Source organism: Carassius carassius, chromosome 4 (genome assembly GCF_963082965.1).
Source record: "Carassius carassius chromosome 4, fCarCar2.1, whole genome shotgun sequence".
In the NCBI taxonomy this organism is placed as follows: domain Eukaryota; kingdom Metazoa; phylum Chordata; class Actinopteri; order Cypriniformes; family Cyprinidae; genus Carassius; species Carassius carassius.
Window position 1 is genome coordinate 15944049 of NC_081758.1, and position 18775 is coordinate 15962823.

An 18775-nucleotide genomic window follows, 5' to 3' on the forward strand; every position below is an offset into this window, starting at 1 on the left:
AGAAACGGTCGCATGAAGAATATTTTGGATTTTATTTTTTTGAACATATTCAAAATGCTATTTAGAGCAAAGTGACAAAATTGTAAAATGATTAAAAAAAATACTATGCTAGATAAAATGATTTTTTTAAAGTTATAAATATTTTGTTTGCATTTGTGTATACAAGTCAAAGGAAACAGTAAATGACTTTTATTTTGAAACCAAGTGCGGACGTCTGTGGTCAGCGAGTAACGTTATTTATTTATTAATGTCAGCTGACAACACCGGTTTCTTTTACTGTCTATGGGTTTAGCGAAATAAAGCGTTTTTTTCTCGGGATGCGGAAAAACAAAGCCTTTGATACATCCCTGGCTAAACTTGTGTGTGCGTTGTCAGTTGTATTCATGACATAAAACACAGTTTGTCAGTGGCGATTATCTACGAACTGCTTGATGATTTGATTATCGTTTGCGAGCGGAGACACGATGGATGATTTCCGGGAGACCAGACCACTGCTGGTCAACAATGAGCTGACAGACGAGGACAGATCGGAGCAGGACTCATATCTAGAGTAAGTCCGACTTTATGGGCACTTTTTTCTCTTTCAATGGTTTAACATACAGGGTACCCTTGCTCATGCAAACAAAACCTGCTCAGCAAGAATGGTAACCGTGTCCATAACTAATTTGTCCATAACTACTTTTGCTCGACAGTAAAGTTAAGAATGGGAAACTGTACATGGCCACATTTGCAGCAGTCCTGGGACCCCTGAGTTTTGGGTTTGTCCTGGGTTACAGCTCTCCTGCCATACCTGAGCTCCGCAGAATTCAGGACCCAAGACTGCATCTCAGCACAGAGGAAGCTTCCTGGTTTGGGGTTCATGTTCCTGTCCTGTTTTTTTTTAAAGTATTATTTATTTTTATTTTCAATTCCCCAGAACTTACAATGTCATTATAGAGTTGGAGGATGTTTAAATATCAAAATCCAAATTTAGTTGTCAGTGTGTGTGTGTGTGTGTGTGTATGTATATATATATATATATATATATATATATATATATATATATATATATATATATATATATATATATAAATGCTGATGTCCAAGTTCAAATGTTACAAAAAGATATTTTTCTGTCTTGTAGTCCGTGGTGACCATAGGTGCTGCTTTTGGGGGTCTTCTTGGAGGATGGGTTGTGGAGAGGATTGGATGAAAATTGGGCCTTATGTTCTGTGCAGTACCATTCATCTGTGGGTTCACCGTCATTATCGCTGCTCAGAACCACTGGATGTTGTATGTGGGAAGAGTGCTCACTGGTCTGGCCAGTGGAGTGACTTCTCTTGTGGTGCCTGTAAGTATTAGGTGTATTGCTGGAGGTAAAAATCCCATTCATTTTCTCTATAGGGGAATTGATTTTTAACAGTAAATTCTAAACGTTTAAAGACAGGCTTACTGTGGGCATTGAGGTTATTAGTCAGTGGTATGTGCTTTCGTCATCAGTCTGCATTATTTAATTATTTCAATTATGTTTTTAAATCTTCACACAGTTCCTGGTAAAAACTGCATTACCCATGATCCTGCAGAGAACCATGGGATCTTTGTAATCGTGTCTCCTTCTGCTCTCAAACGATTTTAATATTATTATAGGTATAAAACGTAAACTTAAAATATATTGTTTTTTATATAAAATCAATGCGTTTTAAAGAATAGTTTTATATTTCTTCATCTTTTAATTTGACTGTCATTCACAGTGCTTCATGGAACTGTAGTTTTTTGTCCCGTTAAAGTTGTTAATTACACAGTCTTGTACCTATTTGTCCAATTTCTTTCTTTTTTTTGTCTCAAATCAAATTTTATAATTGTGATTCACTTCATAGCTGGTTGGTTTGGTTCATTTCATGGCTTATAATTCTTAAACTAAGTCGATGAGCACTCTGCACATTATTATTACTGTCGTTGTATTAAGAACTGCAGACCACAGTTAAAGGGTTAGTTCACCCAAAAATGAATAATGTCATTAATGGCTCACCCTCATGACGTTCCAAACCCGTAAGACCTCCGTTCATCTTGAGAACACAGTTTAAGATCATTTAGATTTAGTCTGAGAGCTTTCTGTTCCTTCATTGAAAATGTATGTACGGTATACTGTCCATGTCCAGAAAGGTAAGAAAAACATCATCAAAGTAGTCCATGTGACATCAGAGGGTCAGTTAGAATTTGTTGAAGCATCGGTTTGGTTCATTTCATGGCTTATAATTCTTAAACTAAGTCGATGAGCACTCTGCATCGACTTAGCACTCTGGTCCAAAAATAACAAAAAATACGACTTTACTCAGCATTGTCTTCTCTTCCGGTTCTGTTGTGAGCGCGTTCACAACACTGCAGTGGCGCTGCTGACATATGACGCTGCTGACGTGTTATCTTTGTTATTGGGCGCACCAGAAAACACGTCAGCAGCGTCGTGAATGCACCTTACATACATTTTCAATGGAGGGACAGAAAGCTCTCGGACTAAATCTAATATATCTTAAACTGTGTTCTGAAGATGAACGGAGGTCTTACGGGTTTCATTTTCATTCACTTATGAGTCATTTTCTCCTGATAACCCCGAAAAGAACTTAAATGACACTTTATGATCGTACAGATAAGAGCAATACATCAATCGAATCTGTAAAGGGTCTACTTTTTTTGTATACATACATGATAACAACAGAACTTTGTGCACTTATAACATAAAGATAACAAACAAGGTGTGCTGTCTGCAGCCTTTGTCTGCGCTGATCTTCATTATGAACACGTCCTTAAAATGAACTGTAACTCCGTGAATACTCAAAAGAAGAGACATGAGAGATATGTCTATAGATAGCCTGACTATGTACTGCCGAAAACAGATATTCTGTGATAAAGTAATCCATATGAAAACAACGCGATGTCCATTTTTCACATCTCCCTTCATTATCTTCTAATGAGACCATGCCCCCGCGCTGAACGTTCTATTCAGATTCTAATGTTTCACTGAAGTGCGCGGCTTGAATACGCCCATACAACAGAAGACAACGCAGCCAGACTGTTCTTCAAATTCTTTTTATTTTACTGTTTGCTTCGTGATGAGAGGAATAAGACATAATTCACACCAAAAAGATGTGATGTGGTTGAGGATTGAATATAATATATTTTGATATAATTTCCATTTTTGGGTGAACTAACCCTTTAACACGATTTAAATTATGTGAACCATGTTTTTAAGTAAATTTGGGAAATTTAAGTTAGTAGAAAATTATCCATTTGACTTGTTTTTTGTTTTCACCATTTCTACAGCTTTACATCTCTGAAACAGTTCATGAGCGTGTTAGGGGAACTATGGGATCATGCTTGCAACTAATGGTTGTGACCGGCATTATGGGAGCCTATATAACAGGTATTTAGGCCCTCATTTTAAACTTGTGATTTAACTATGACATACGAGTTATGATGCAATCAGTACTTTATTTGAATGCCATCCTAATTTGTGTTGATGAGGATCCTTGTGAAAGACTCTTGTCTTTCAGTATTGCATTAATGGATAAGTCAAGTTAGCTCAGGAATGTCCCTCTTAAACACACACAGATCCTGAATCTGAGCTGTGTATGAAAACCTGACCCATTCTGTGTGATCAGTAGTTGTATATACCTTATAGTACCTCCATTAATGTAGTAGAATTTAAACAATAACATGAGGGTGAGTAAATGATGACAGAATTGTCATTTTGGGCTGAACTATCGCTTTAAATAACTTAAGTAAAGTTTATTTTTCAAGGTTTGTTCCTGGACTGGCAATGGTTGGCAATCACATCCTCTATCCCTCCCACACTAATGCTGGTGTGTATGTGCTTCATGCCGGAGACGCCACGATTCCTGCTCTGCCAAGGGAAGAGGAGAGAGGCAGAGGAGGGCCTGCGCTTCCTCAGGGGTCCTGATGCCCCGGCAGAGTGGGAGTGTGCTAGAATAGAAGAGGCCTACAAAAATGAAGTTAGGCCAACACAAATTTCTAATTTCACATCTCAGAGTTCAAAGGTCTCAAATTTAATATTATATGCTGAGCTTATGTTCAAGGATAAAGCCGACATGAATTTTCTATTGCACCCTGTTTTCCTTTTCTAATACGACATAATTTTGAGTGAACTGGGTATTCAGTGATGAAACAGTTCACCCAAAAATGAAAATTCTGTCATCATTTACTTGGCCTCACGTCGTTCCAAACCCATACGACTTTTTATTCGTTTTTGAAACACTAGTGAATATTGTTTTAATGATGATTTATTTTCCTGCATTGAAAGTCTATTCCACCAAAACGTGCATGCGGTTTAATCCAAGAGACATGATCACTTTATATGACAAACTCATTTAATTTATGCTTTTATTTATATATAAACATTGAACAATGCACATACATAGAGCTCATAAAATATAGTATCATCAAACCTTATTTGTTCTTGTGAAAGATCAATGTTGGTATGTGAAAAAAAAATCTATTAATTTTGTTAAATGATCATGTCTCTTCAGAAGACTTGGGTTAAACTGCTCAAATCATTTGGATTTATTTTAAAATGTCTTTATGAACTTTTCAAAGCTTCTGTTTTGTTGTTGTGTGGACTTTCTGTGGAAATCTCTCATGTAAAAAAAAAAAATTGTGTTTCGAATAGGAGCAAAAGTCTTGAAAAACATGAGGGTGAGAAATGACAGAATTGAGATTTTTGGCTCAACTATACTTTAAATTGTATTCATCAGGAACTGATTGAATAATTAAATGTGGGTGTTACCAACCAGAATTAATATTTAATTTTGTTAACTTTAAGTTTACCTCACTTTACTGGGGCTTTTTTAAATTGAATAAATATTGTTCTGTGTACAACTTTTATACAAGTCACTAAAGTTGACGTTTAATTGATTACAGGAGCAAAGCTTCAGTCTGGTGGATTTGAAGGACCCTGGTGTCTTAAAGCCTTTGGGCATAGGCATTACGATGATGCTCCTCCAGCAAATGACCGGCATTAATGCCATCATGTTTTACGCAGAGACGATTTTCGAGCAGGCCCATTTTAAAGTGAGGGTTTTTTTTTTTTAAAGTTTATTCATGAAGATCTTATTGTGCATATTGTGATGTTCATTATATTCTAGAGCAGCGATGTGGCCACTGTTATTGTTGCAGCCACACAGGTGGTCTTCACTGCAATTGCTGCTGTTATCATGGACAAGGCTGGGCGGAAAGTTCTCCTCATCTTGTCTGGTAGAAACATCATTAATTACTATATTTGCACAACTGTATAATTTTTTTTATTATTAAAAAGACTAAAAATAGATTGTCCTTAATTTGTGTCCCCCACAAGGTGTCACCATGTGTGTTAGTGAAGCAGTGTTTGGAGTATATTTCAAGTTGACTGTGAAGCATAATAACTCTACACTGATAAGTATACTAACAGACGCCCAGGGTTCTCTGGCAGAGCAGCCTCCTACAGACCTGGCCTGGCTGGCTGTGGGAAGCATGGGCCTTTTCATTGCAGGTTAGAAGAAATTTATTTTACTAAACTTACCAAGTATTTAGCAGCTGCACTAAAATTTGCTTTAGATTTAGTCCGAGAGCACTTTATACAATACAGATTGTTGAAAAGCAGCTTCACAGTAATACACAGGAAAATAGGGGTTCTTGTAAAATTCATCAATTATGAAACAAGTTCTAAGCAGTTCTACAGAAGACAATAGTGTCATTAGCCAGCTGAATTCACTTGAAATAAAAATAACTATAAAGATAAAGTATAATTTATGGCCATCCAAATTCCAATTATTTTACAGATGCTAAGTGACTTAGAAAGAAAACAAAATATACAGCGGTCTAGATTTTTTTATGCAATATCAAGCTGCACTAGAGATTTTGTCCAGTTCATATTTTGTGTAAAAGGTCTAGTTATGAACCTCTTGATGGTGCAGGCTGATTGGCCACATCATTTGCTGTATGGCACAAGCTGATTGGTCTGAAACCCTCCACCTCCCCCAGCTCCACCTGTCTAGATGTGCTACCAGATTTACCAGATTACATTGCTCACAACAGCTTGTCTTTGCATTTATTGGCAGTAGCAAATCAATACATGCTCTGCAGCAACAGCAGCAGAATGTTCAGCAGATATATTGCACCAAGACCAAATATATTAACATTGTCATATCAATCAAAAATCAATCAAATCTGAGATTTGTTATAATCTTAAATATGTGAATGGACTGCAGTTAATCTGGATATCATAAATATGTGTTAATCAGGTTTTGCTCTTGGTTGGGGTCCTACTCCTTGGCTGATGATGTCAGAGATCTTTCCCACACGAGTGAAGGGATTGGGCAGTGCTCTGTGTGTGCTTACCAACTGGACCTGTGCCTTCATTGTCACCAAGACTTTCCAGAACCTCACGGTGAGCTGATGGTCATGTATTTTCCACAGAAACATTCTAGGTTTAACAAAAAGGTCTGATAAAGGATCAGTGTTGTTTCTTTTTAGGATGCCATAACAAGTGCAGGGACATTCTGGATGTTCTCAGGACTGTGTGCTCCCAGTGTCATCTTCACTGTTTTTTTTTTTTGTCCCTGAGACTAAAGGCAGAACTCTGGAGGAGATTCAAGCTCGTTTCAAGGGGACTCAACAGCACTAGACAAGTTCTCTCCTTGGTGCCAACACCAAAATTTAGAAAAAACAAACTAGTTGCAATGCCATGTTAGAAGCCTCTCATTATGTTTTCAAATAATGTAAACATTTACATATTAAATATGTGTGTTTGATACTTTTTTTTAATATGATTTGTCATTGAATTGGCAAAAATAGCGGCTGATGTGATATATTTTCAAGAATCTTTTAATACCGTTATAGTTGATACTAAAAATGAGAGATGACGTGAATAATCATTTTAACTTGTTTGCAATATAAAGGATGTTTTTGAAAAAGGTCTAAATATACAACTATTCATTTGACACATGCAGAGTTTATATAAGCTTTATTAGTTTGCAATTTCCTCTGCATCAAGAATAAATTAATTAGAAGCTCAGTCAATCTCAAAAAGAATATTATAGGAAATGTTGAATTTAAAACAAATCTTGTATTTGTATTGTGATGGTACTGTATGCTGTTATAAATGTATACTAATTAATGAACTGCATTAGTGACCGCATAATTTTTTTTCTGACCTCATCTACCATTAACTTGCTCACTTTTTTGTTTTTAACGAAGAAGTTGAACCAAATACGGTATTAATACAAATTTACCTAACACACTCTATTGTTGGCTTCATTCAGAAAGTGAGCAAAATTAAACTGAAGTCTCAAAGGTGAAGTCGTATGTTGATTTGAACTGTGGAATGGAGTCCGTAAAGTTTAATGCATTGTTCTGTAATAATGACAAGGACAATAAATAATGTGCAACAAATACAAGTTTTTGTCAATTTTGAATTATTATTAAAATATGATTTTTGCTGATGAATACAGATAAAATGAACAATCCTAACAATGTTAATATTTGTCAAGTGACTATTATTTTTCCTAATAAATTATTTTTATTAAAATTGGTGCCATGTTACTAGATATCCAGACTTCATTACGTGTACTGTAATGTTTTTCAGTAATGAGCCATCATAGTTTATGTGGTCTCATTACTAGAAGCTTCCAGCTATTGTTTAAAGCCTGAGAAATTGGCCCATCAGAGACTTATTATGAGGTCTCTTCAGAAGTATCCAGTCATTATACCATCTCTGTTTAATTTAATTTTTCAGGCATAAGTGTACACTGGAGTAATGGTGATTTTTGTAGAGACTGGTGTCGTAACAATTTGTGTTGGGCTTTGAGCCAGTCAAAGTCCAGGGTCATTTTACACTCACAGTTTGTAGAGGAACATTTAAAACAGCTGTTCAAAGATTGTTTTAAGAATCATAATGTGGAAAGTGTCACATGTGCAGTGTCTTTAACTGTCTGTTTTTACACGCTGGAGGAGTGTCTGACAAATGTGCTTTATAATCATCTTGAATCTCTGTGTATTATATAAATCTTAAATAATTTCATGGCAATTCTCTAACATAGAAAAATGTGTGCTGTTTTAAAAGTCTGTACTGCTGGTTAACTGACGGTACACATGCATTGTGTGTTAGGGGCCGGGCTCCTACCCTCCTCAAACATTCCCTCGTTCTAGGCAAATATAATCCCAACAGTTTCCCACCGCTTCTCTGATGTGTCATTAGTTTTGCGTTCCTCACTTTTGCATACAGCTTAAGAGGTGTTTTAACTTTCAGCATGACTCTGGCATTAGCACTTTTGCTTTTTATGTTTTTGGGGACACACGGTTTCAACACACAGCATGTTATTGAACCTCAGCCCAACTTTGATCCGGAGAAAGTGAGTATAAGTTTTCAGTTGTTCGGGTTGTGCTTTTATAGATTTTAGGAGTAAGTAGTTTAAGCATCGAATGCATGTTTTTCATTTAATAGCAGAGGCATTTCAAGTGAAGCTGTTTGTTTATATAGCATTTGTTCAAAAGTTCAAATTCAAAAGCAAACAGTGAAGAGGCGGATATCAGTGTCACATATCACAATAGTTTACTTAAAGAACGGATCATGGTTCATCAGTTTTTATTTCTGTACAAGAATGAAAATCAATGTTTTTGGTGTATATTGAACAGATCTTAAAATTATTAATAACTCATGCTTTAATTGGTAATGAGTTAGCGGTTTACACAAAGAACAAAGCTTCTCCTTGTGCCACATTACATTTTGTTAGAAAATCTGCCATCTAGTAATAGACGATAACTGAAAATTATAGAGTAAATTCAGTAAGACTTCACAATAAGGTTTCATTTGTTAGCATTATGTAATACATTAACTAACATTGCCTAACAATGGATAATACATTTGTTATAGTATTTATTAATTAAATTGTTCATTTTTAATGATAGCTCTGGTACATTCAGTAATATTACCAGACACAATGTTTGATTTCATTGATGTATTAGTAAATATTGAAATTAATATTATTAATAAATGATTTAGAATACTTTGTCATTGTTAACTAACTTATGTTAACAAATGAGAGCTTGTTGTGAAAAGATTTTTCTCTCTGTCAATAACAGTAATTATCTAGGCTATATAACCAACACCTGGTACTACAGAACCCTTGGGGCCTTTAGTAAACTGCAAACCATGTTTACTTACATTTACTGTCAGTTTTCAGGTGAATGGTACCGGCTTGGACTTGCAGATGAGTCACAGTTTTTTGCAATGTTCAAAAACCAGCTGAAGGTTTCTAAAGGCCTTCTTGTACAAGATGCCAAGGGAAATATGAATCTGACCATGTGGACCATGAGGTGCATGCACAATTTTGGATAGGACGTTGATCCATATTTATATTATCACACCATCTCAAATAACAAAGGGAAAACATATTGTGATGGGAAAACACATTTAATCAAAATATTTAAACTCTGCGCTAACAATCTGTATATACTTGAACTAACAGACCATATGGATGCTCCGTCAGTGTTTATTCATATGAGATGACAGATGTTCCTGGAGAATTCACTTACTTCAGCAAAAGTAAGCTCTCACTTCCTCTCTCAAACATCTTTCTTATCACATGATGTCATTATTCACACTCGTGACTGTGAAATGTGAGATCTGACATCAGCAGCTTTTCAAATACATTTAAGTCCGTTGCACTTTTTCATCAGACCTACAAGAAAAATGAGAGATTACTTCTCAAGTATTCTATATAGAATATTGAGTAGAATATATTGGAAAATAGAACTAAATAAAATGAAACTGAATTAACTTAGAGTGAAAAAAAATGTTAACCTGTGATTGTTACTATTTTATAATAAATTGTTTTGTAGGTATAAATGAATGTGTTAGGATTAAAGGAATATTTCACCCAAAAATGAAAATTCTTTCATCATTTACTCACCCTCATGTCGTTCCAAACATGTAAAAGAAGATATTTTGAAGATTGCTGTTAATCAAACAGTTGACTTCCATAGTATTTTTTTTTTCCTACTATGGAAGTCAATGGCAACCACCAACTGTTTGATTAACAGCAATCTTCAAAATATCTTCTATGTTCAACTTAAGAAAGCAACTCATACAGGTCTGGAACGACATGAGGGTGAGTAAATGATGACAGAGTTTTCATTTTTCGGTGATCTAACCTGTTAAATTCAGAGATATTAAATAATATTTTGTTATAACAATTTTTAAGTTATCATTTTCATGTGTAGGTTTTAGCCTCTTTATACTTTATAAAATGTATTTAGTTCAATTTTACTATAAGCACATTTTATGGCAGTTATGCAAACATACACCGATCAAATCAATCCATTAACTTTAAAATAAAATGAGACGTCTGGCTTTTTGTCATTTCAAGGGCACAAGATAACAAAAGACATCACTATAGTGGAGACCAATTACACTGATTATAGTTTGGTCCTTAAATACAAGAGCATGGACAAAGAATACACTCAAGTAGCTCTTTACGGTAAGTCTACACCGATAAATTGAATCACGTGTCTTTGACATTAATGAAGCATACTAATTTGTCAGTAACATTGCTCCTAGGACGGTCATCCATACTAAGGCCCGATATAATACAGATATTCAGATCTTTTGCTTTAACTCTGGGCTTTTCTGAGGAGGCCATTGTCACTCCAACAGATGTTGGTAAGTTTGCATATTATATAACGAACATAAACTGTTTATGTGATACTGCCACACTGCAAAAGAGCAGGAATAAACTGCACTGTGTCTGAGGATAATGTTTAATGTTTATGTGACCTTAAATAGGTCCTCTAAAGTTTGCTGAATAAACAACACATCATGCATACACAGAACAAGCACATCCCTCTTAAAGGAATAGTTCATCCAAAAATTAAAGCTTGCTGAAAATGTATTCACACTTAGACCATCCAAGATGTAGATAAGTTTGTTTTTTCATCAGAACAGATATGGAGAAATCTATTACTTGCTGAGTGGCGTCAGAATGCAGAACACGCAGCTTTTCACTTTACAATATGCTAATTGGCGGACTGGAGAGGTGTGGATTACATGTGGTTTATTGTGATGTTTTAATCAGCTGTTTTTACCCTCATTCTGATGGCACCCATTCACTGCAGAGGATCCATTGGTGAGCAAGTAAAGTAATGCTAGATTTCATAAAATATGTTCAAATGAAGAAAAAACCACACCTATATTTGATGAATTGAGAACATTTTCATTTTTGAGTGAACCATTCCTTTAACAGGGATCATTCTTAGTTGTTGTTTTACATGTTTACATTATACAATTATACATAAATGTACAGATTTTTCATGCATTTGTTATTTTTGTATGTTTTTTAGATCCCTGCCCTATCCTAGAACCAAGGTATGGATTTACCACTTCATCGTACATATGAGAGGCTGGGGTTAGTTGTCTGTATGGGAATAATTTAACCTTTCCACCATTATTACCTAAGAAGTAACATACAAATAATTTATGGTTAGGCATTGTAGAGGGGTAAGTAACCTGTTTACAGTGACAGGGGATTGACAGTAAATCCTATGATAACATCCTTTAACCAGTAGGTGGCGACCGTCTATGAGTGAGTCAGTGAATCAAACAATCCTTAAAAAATACTGATTCAGAGAAACCCTTTTAAACTTGCTCGGAGACAAAATGGTTGATCCTGCTTTGGATTTATTAGAAAGTTTGAACTATTCTCGTTGGCCAAGCAAAAGTGGAAAGTATCCAGTAGTATTGTGTCTAAAATGTAAGTTACTCAATATTAGCTTCTTGTTACTGTAAGAGTAACATGACATTCACAATCACAGCGTTTTTTAAACCAACATGCAAAACTCCAAAAAAAAAAGAAAAAAAAAAAGAAAAGTGTTTTCTATACAGAAAAAAACTATTAGATAGCCCTTGTGACATCTAGCCCCAGTCTCTCAATTGCTGAAATACATAAGTATAGACCTAAGTATACACTAAAGTATACACTACTGTTCACTCACCTGCAGGAATACAGCAGAATTCAGAGAGGAGATATCTGCACAATCTCCTAATCAATCAGTCTTTGGCACTGAGAATCTTTCCAAAGTGTGATTGGACAGGATGTTTTTAATCGGTAACTCACTTTATAACTAACTGTATACTTTCACCATCTTTCAGCCAGCTGTGGATTCAGACCTTGGGTTACATATATTCGGTTTTGTTAAACATTTGGGGAAGAGTGTTTGATTTAACGCAAACAGTGATTGGAGAAATGCAACACTATAACGCATCGTCAGTGTAACACTGTTTGTGCTACGCTCGTAAAGCCAGCAAGTGGAGCTGTTGTAGAAGGACACAATCAGCCAGCATCACTGTTGACCTCTGCTTGTCTAGTGTTCCACACATTAACACAGACAGAGTGCTACTAATAATGAACCACGTGTATTCCTGTGGTTGCTTGCCTAATGTTTACAGAACAATTGTGTCAAATCTTTGTGATCATGATCATTTGTGATTACAACCACAGTATTTTCAAAATGAGTAATAAAATGTTTTGTGCAATTAAACAAAGCGTACAGGCTTATTTTTAATGTTTGTTTTGTTTGTTTTTTTCCTTTTCAAATATGATTTTAAATGTAATGTATTCTCTGTGATGACGAATCTGAATTCAGCAGTCATTACTGCAGTCTTTAGCATCACGTGATCCTTCAGAAATCGTTCTTATATGCTGCTTTCCTGCTCAAGTATAATTTCTTATTATTACCAATGTTGAAAACACTGCTGCTTAATATTTTTTTGAAAAAAAAAATGTTTTTTTTTCAGGGTTAAATGATGTGTAAATAAAATGTCAAAATATGGGTAAAATAATGTTCCATCATCAATCAGTGAAAACAGCTAGCTATATTTTTGTAACAATGAAACAACATACTTATACTGACCTTATTAAAAACTTACTTATTTCTTCAATTCTTGATACTTATTAAAATATATAAAAGTATAAGTAGGCCTACTAAATTTTATTATATTTTAAATGATTTCAAACTTCTTGCTGTCAAATGGGCAAAAACGAGTGCTTTGACTGATAGTGGCAAAGTGCATAGTGCATCATTTAACAGAATCATGCAATTTTCCTTTTTGTTGTTGTTGTTGTTGTTGTTGTTGTTGTTGTTTTTTGTTTGTTTGTTTTTGATTGGAAATTAAATAAACAAATACATATATAAATAAATAAAAATGACGCGTTTCACAAAAATGAATATTTTTTTATTTGATTTGATTATGAATGCAATGGCCAATCAGAGGCGTTCAGATGAGTCTGAGCAGATCTGTTCAGTGCGCGCGCTCCTTACTGAATCCTGAACTCTCGCGAATTATCTCATCATACGTATAATGTAAGCGATTAATTTTACAGTGTAGACAGACTGATTGATGATAGGTTTTTTTTTTGTTTTGTTTTTTTGTTTGTTTTTTTGAGAGAGAGAGAGAGAGAGAGAGAGAGAGAGAGAGAGAGAGAGAGAGAGAGAGCTTAATTGCAGGCTAGATAATGTTCTTTCATAATGCCATGTTATTTGCTTTCTTTCTCTATACAGTTAATGCGCTCTTCGAATAACCGTGGAAATGAAAGCGTTATAATAAGTTGCCTAACTGACAGTGTTTTTATTAAATTGTGATACTTCTTTTTATGACACCCAAAACTGGTGCTTGCCTAAAAGACAATGTGCAGCTAATAGAATAGACCACACATATCTGTTTATTTATTCTGGTCTGGTACTAATAAGTCTAGCTTCATTTATAATTTATCTATTCCATTATTCATAATAACAATGGCTTTGTTGGTTAACATTGTGTCATATTGTAAAATGAGGCCAATTAATCAGTCATTCAATTAGTCAATGAAATAGTAAATCAATCAATCAATTAACTGGTTCCTGAAAAGCATTCCTCTACTATCATCACTTGTCAGCCACAAATGAATGGTGGCTTAGTTTGGTTTTGTTCTGTCACCATATACCCAACTTTCGGGTCCTCCGTCCCTTTCTGCTTCATCCTCGCCTTTCCATGTCCCTCCCCCACTGTTCACTTTCACCCAATTACCCCCTCGCTCCCCTTCAGACTGCTCCTCCACCCCATTTACGGAGTGCCATTATGCTGCGGTGGGTGAAGGGAAGAGGGGGATAACAATGAAGATAAAGAAAGCATGTGGCTAGAGGCTTGTGAATGGCTCCATTCAGCAAAGCCAGCCAAACAGAAAACCAGCTCTGCTCTCCCAAACCCAGAAGTTTCATTTAGTACAACTGGGTCTTTATCTTCCATAATTACTCTCTAGCATATACATACATACATACATGCATATGCAAGCAGAGCTGTTTCTGTAGCACACACATACAGAAAACTATACAATCTATCAGTAAATAGTTAATGTCTTAGGGTGACAGACGTTAATTAAACATCATTGTAACAGAGTCAGTTAACATCTGACACCATTAATATGGAACAAAACACAAATTAGACCTCTACTGTAAACTCTTCATAACTTCCACAACACTTAAAGAGATATTTCACCCAATTGTGTTTTTTGTGCATACAGTGAAAGTCAGTTGTTTGGGCCACACCGATTTTCATTGTATGGAGAACAAAAAAATATATTCCTGCAGATACACCCTAAATGACCCTAAATCTGTCTCCAAAAAAATAAAATATGGCTGTCACTTGACAAGAAGGGTTACATTTTTGTTAAAAAAAATTTTTAAGGGTGCATAACCACGAAACGGTTGAAATGCATTTGTGCCAAAGCATCATCTTTGGCATCACTTATATGGAGTGTATATTTGACTAACGCTGCAAAACTCTCAGGCAGACATATCTCGGCATGGTTTAAAGTTACTTAAATGAAACATTTTTTGTCTGGGGTGCTGTTCATGAAATCTATCGCTTCACTCCTGGCCTCTCCGCCTTTTACCTCACAGATGTGTAACCCCATCTGAGTTCGTCTGCACTTATTAATCAAAACGAAACACTCAGACGCACACACACACACACACTGTGGGACTGAGCTGTGTGTTAGTATTTGGAGAAAGGAGGCCCCATATGGGCACTCCTGCATCTCTTTTCTGTGTTGGCAGCCAGGCAGATGTCATGGTCTAACAGGTCACCGTGCACAGACATAAGACGAATAGCTGTGCAGTACAGACTGCATGGGGCCCCTCAGCCGTCTGCCAGCAGAGTCCCCCAGTTCACCCCACTCCACACACACATACACACATTATGCACATGCATATTACATGTTTGTTTTGTTATAATTTACCACTCCATAGTTCCTGTATTTGTTCCTATATTAATGCATTATTATAAGGTGATCTTGTTTTTGCTCTTGTTTTATTTTGTATTGTTTGTGAGTGCATGTCTTATAAAAAAGGCAAATAAGGTCCAAATTATTAATATATACCGGTGCATCTAAAAAAAATTTATATCATAGAAAAGTTATTGTTATTTTTTGTAATTTAATTCAAAAAAGGAAACTTTCTTATATTCTAGATTCATTGCACACAAACTGAAATATTTCAAGAGTTTATTTGTTTTAATTCTGACGGTTATGACTTACAGCTTAGGAAAATAAAAAATTCAGTGTCTCAAATTATTATATTATATAATATATAATATAGTCTGGGCAGTCAAGCACAGTGATATCATGGTCATCAAACCACTTTGAAGTGGTTTTGGCACTGTGGGAAGGTGCTAAAGTCCTGCTGCAAAATGAAATCACCATCTCCATAAAGCTTGTTAGCAGATGGAAGTATAACATGCTCCAAAATCCCCTGGTAGATGGCTCCATCGACTTTGGACTTGATAAAACACAATGGATCAACACCAGCAGACGCCACGGCACCCAAATAATTACTGACTTCAGAAACTTGGATTCTGTGCCTCTCCAGTCTTCCTCCAGACTCCAGACCTTGATTTCCAAATGAAATGCTAAATTTGCTTTCATCTGAAAAGAGGACTGAGGACCACTGAACAACAGTCCAATGATTTTTCTCCTTAACCCAGGTGAAATGCTTCTGACTTTTTTCTGGTTAAGGAGTGGCTTTGTTCTAGGAATGTGACAGCTGTAGCCTTTTTCCTGAAAACGTCTGAGTGTGGTGACTCTTGATGCACTGACTCCAGCTTCAGTCCACTCCTTGTGAAGTTCTCCCAAGTTCTTGAATAAGCTTTTCCTGACAATCTTCACAAGGCTGTGGTCATCTCTGTTGCTTGTGCACCTTTTCCTACCACACTTTTTCCTTCCAGTCAACTTTCTATGAATATATTTTGATACAGCACTCTATGAACAGCCAGCCATTTCAGCAATGACCTTCTGTGGCTTCCCCTCCTTGTGGAGGATGTTGATGATTGTCTTCTGGACAACTGTCAAGTCAGTAATCTTTCCCATAATTGTGGTTGCATGTTCTAAACTAGCCCAAGAGCTACCCAGTATTTATATTCAAAATTAATCAAACTAATCAAGCTCAAAATGGAATATTCAAATTTTTTGAGATACTGAATTGTAAATTTCCCTAAGCTGTAAGTCATAACCATCAGAATTAAAACAAAAAAACTCAGTTTGTGTGCGATGAATCTAGAATATAAGAAAGTTTGCTTTTTTAATTAAATTACAAAAAATAAAGACCTTTTCCATGATATTCAAAAAAATTTAGATGCATATATATATATATTAGTGCTGTCAACGTTAACGCGTTAACGCATGCGATTAATTTTTGTCTGGTTTAACGTGTCAAAATATTTAACGCAATTAACGCAGCATCCGTATTTTCTGCCATCCGTTGGCTAGCTTTACATTATATGATCACGCTCTTATTCATTTAAATGCTTTTAAACATTTCAAGCGCGGCAAGACAAAAGAGAATGCGCTGTCTGTGAATGCCCTTATGTGACACATACACACGTACACACACACACACACACACAATGCATAGACAGGGCGCCAGAATCCAGTTCTCTTAAGCGCTTGAACTAACAATAAACATCCCAAAGTGCCAGTTTTGTCGATTATCCTCATAAGAGCAATCTTAAATGATTTATATAAAGTCTAAAATGAAAAAAAAAGAGTTGTGAGAGAATGAGGCGAGATCCATAGACAGTATATAAACGGTGAGATCCGAGTGTCTGTCTGCTCTTAAAGGGACATCAGCCAATAAAGCTTCCTGTCAGTAAAGTTAAAGAACAAAGGGAACAGAGAAAATGACTCGCTGCTCTTGACTAAATAACTTTTGTAGCTTTAATAAGGACTAAATTAATTTATAGTTTATGCAGTGCAGACTGCATATAACTTTGATAACTTTATTAAATTTCTGTATATTTCCTAACTGTTAAGACAGGAAGGGCAGGAGTAAACATGACATTTATTATGGGTTTATGTTAGCATTGTTTTAAGTTTACTTAAATTAAAAACTGTTATATTTTTGAAGCCTAATAATAAATGTAAAAAAAAAAAAAAAATCAGTAGCTGTATTAATATCAGTAATACTGGCCTTCATCCATAAAAAGATGTCATTTAAACAAGTATTTCAATTTAACTGTGAAATTCTTACATTAAAAAATATATTAAAAACGTACAAAAAAAATTCTTTTTTTATTGCGATTAATTGCGATTAATCACAGAAAAAATGTGTGATTAATCTAGTTAAAGTTTTTAATCGATTGACAGCACTAATATATATATATATATATATATCTATATATATATATATATATCTATATATATATATATATATATATATATATATATATATATATATAGGCCCTATACATTAGAAAATTAAAAAAATATATTTTATTTAGAAAAAAATAATTATATTAATGATTGTAGGAATACTTTCAAGCAATACGTTACATTTCAAAAAAATTACAAACTATTAAATATAAAACATAAGACAAACTGATTGAATTGTGAGCATATGGCATGAAAAATTGTGAGCATATGGCATGAAATGCTTTTGGGAATATGGTCTTTGACATACTATGTTTTGTCTAAATTAATAAATTTTTGCTAATAATAAGCATGCATAAAACTTATGTTGTTATTATTATACAAGAAATTTTTTAATGGCCTCATAATAATAGAGAGGCTGCATGGAATATTTGCACTTTTAACTCTGTATGAATAAATTAAAATGTTTAATTTATTGAGCTACACCTGCGGTCACTCTGCTACAGCTGATTGCCGTCTTCGTATCTGCAAAAATCTTGCAACTGTTTACATTCCCTTAAAGTCCCCCTGTGGGTTTTTTATGTTGTTTATTTGTCTATGTAGTGTTTTTAATATGCTTTTAGACAAACCATGTGCCAATCCATTTGTCAACACCATTACTGAGTTTTTTCTCCTTAAAACTGTAGTTTCCCAGAGACTACTTGGGCAAAGGTCATTGCAAAAATTGGATTTGAAAAGTGAAGTTAATTTTGAGAAACGTCTAGCTCTGTTACTTGAAGATTCCACTTGCTTTAAACCAATATCAATAAAATCTATTTTTGAGTATAAACCACCGCTGTCTATGTACTATGCAATTCAAGCACAGAGTTTAAAAAAGCACACAATTGCACGTTGAGGAAAACACACATGCAAGTGAGTACACATATAAACACCCAGCTTTCTCAGACCTCAAGGGCTGGATCAGGGTTACTTTACACACCTTTGAACATCCCTTTTCACAGTGTGAAATGGATTTGAATGAGGAAGAGGAGGTCAGGAGAGGAGGTGTGGAGGCTAGAGGAGGGAAACGAAGGGAA

The 18775-nt window shown here is 35.1% G+C and overlaps 1 protein-coding gene and 1 pseudogene across 2 annotated transcripts; both read left to right on the forward strand.

Annotated features, from left to right (window-relative positions):
- Positions 1 to 209: 209 nt before the first annotated feature.
- Positions 210 to 6784, forward strand: LOC132137773 (solute carrier family 2, facilitated glucose transporter member 8-like; annotated as a pseudogene).
- A 1371-nt stretch (positions 6785 to 8155) lies between these two features.
- Positions 8156 to 12565, forward strand: lcn15 (lipocalin 15). 2 transcript variants are annotated; one of them, XM_059547619.1, is made up of 7 exons: positions 8156 to 8378; positions 9203 to 9342; positions 9495 to 9571; positions 10395 to 10505; positions 10586 to 10687; positions 11365 to 11389; positions 12173 to 12565. In XM_059547619.1, exons 1-7 carry the CDS (start codon positions 8277 to 8279, stop codon positions 12294 to 12296), a joined length of 681 nt encoding a protein of 226 aa, XP_059403602.1. In that variant the 5' UTR covers positions 8156 to 8276; the 3' UTR covers positions 12297 to 12565. The 2 variants fall into 2 exon arrangements, with proteins under 2 accessions (XP_059403602.1, XP_059403603.1); XM_059547620.1 differs by having other exon boundaries at positions 8159 to 8378; positions 12022 to 12565.
- Positions 12566 to 18775: the final 6210 nt, after the last annotated feature.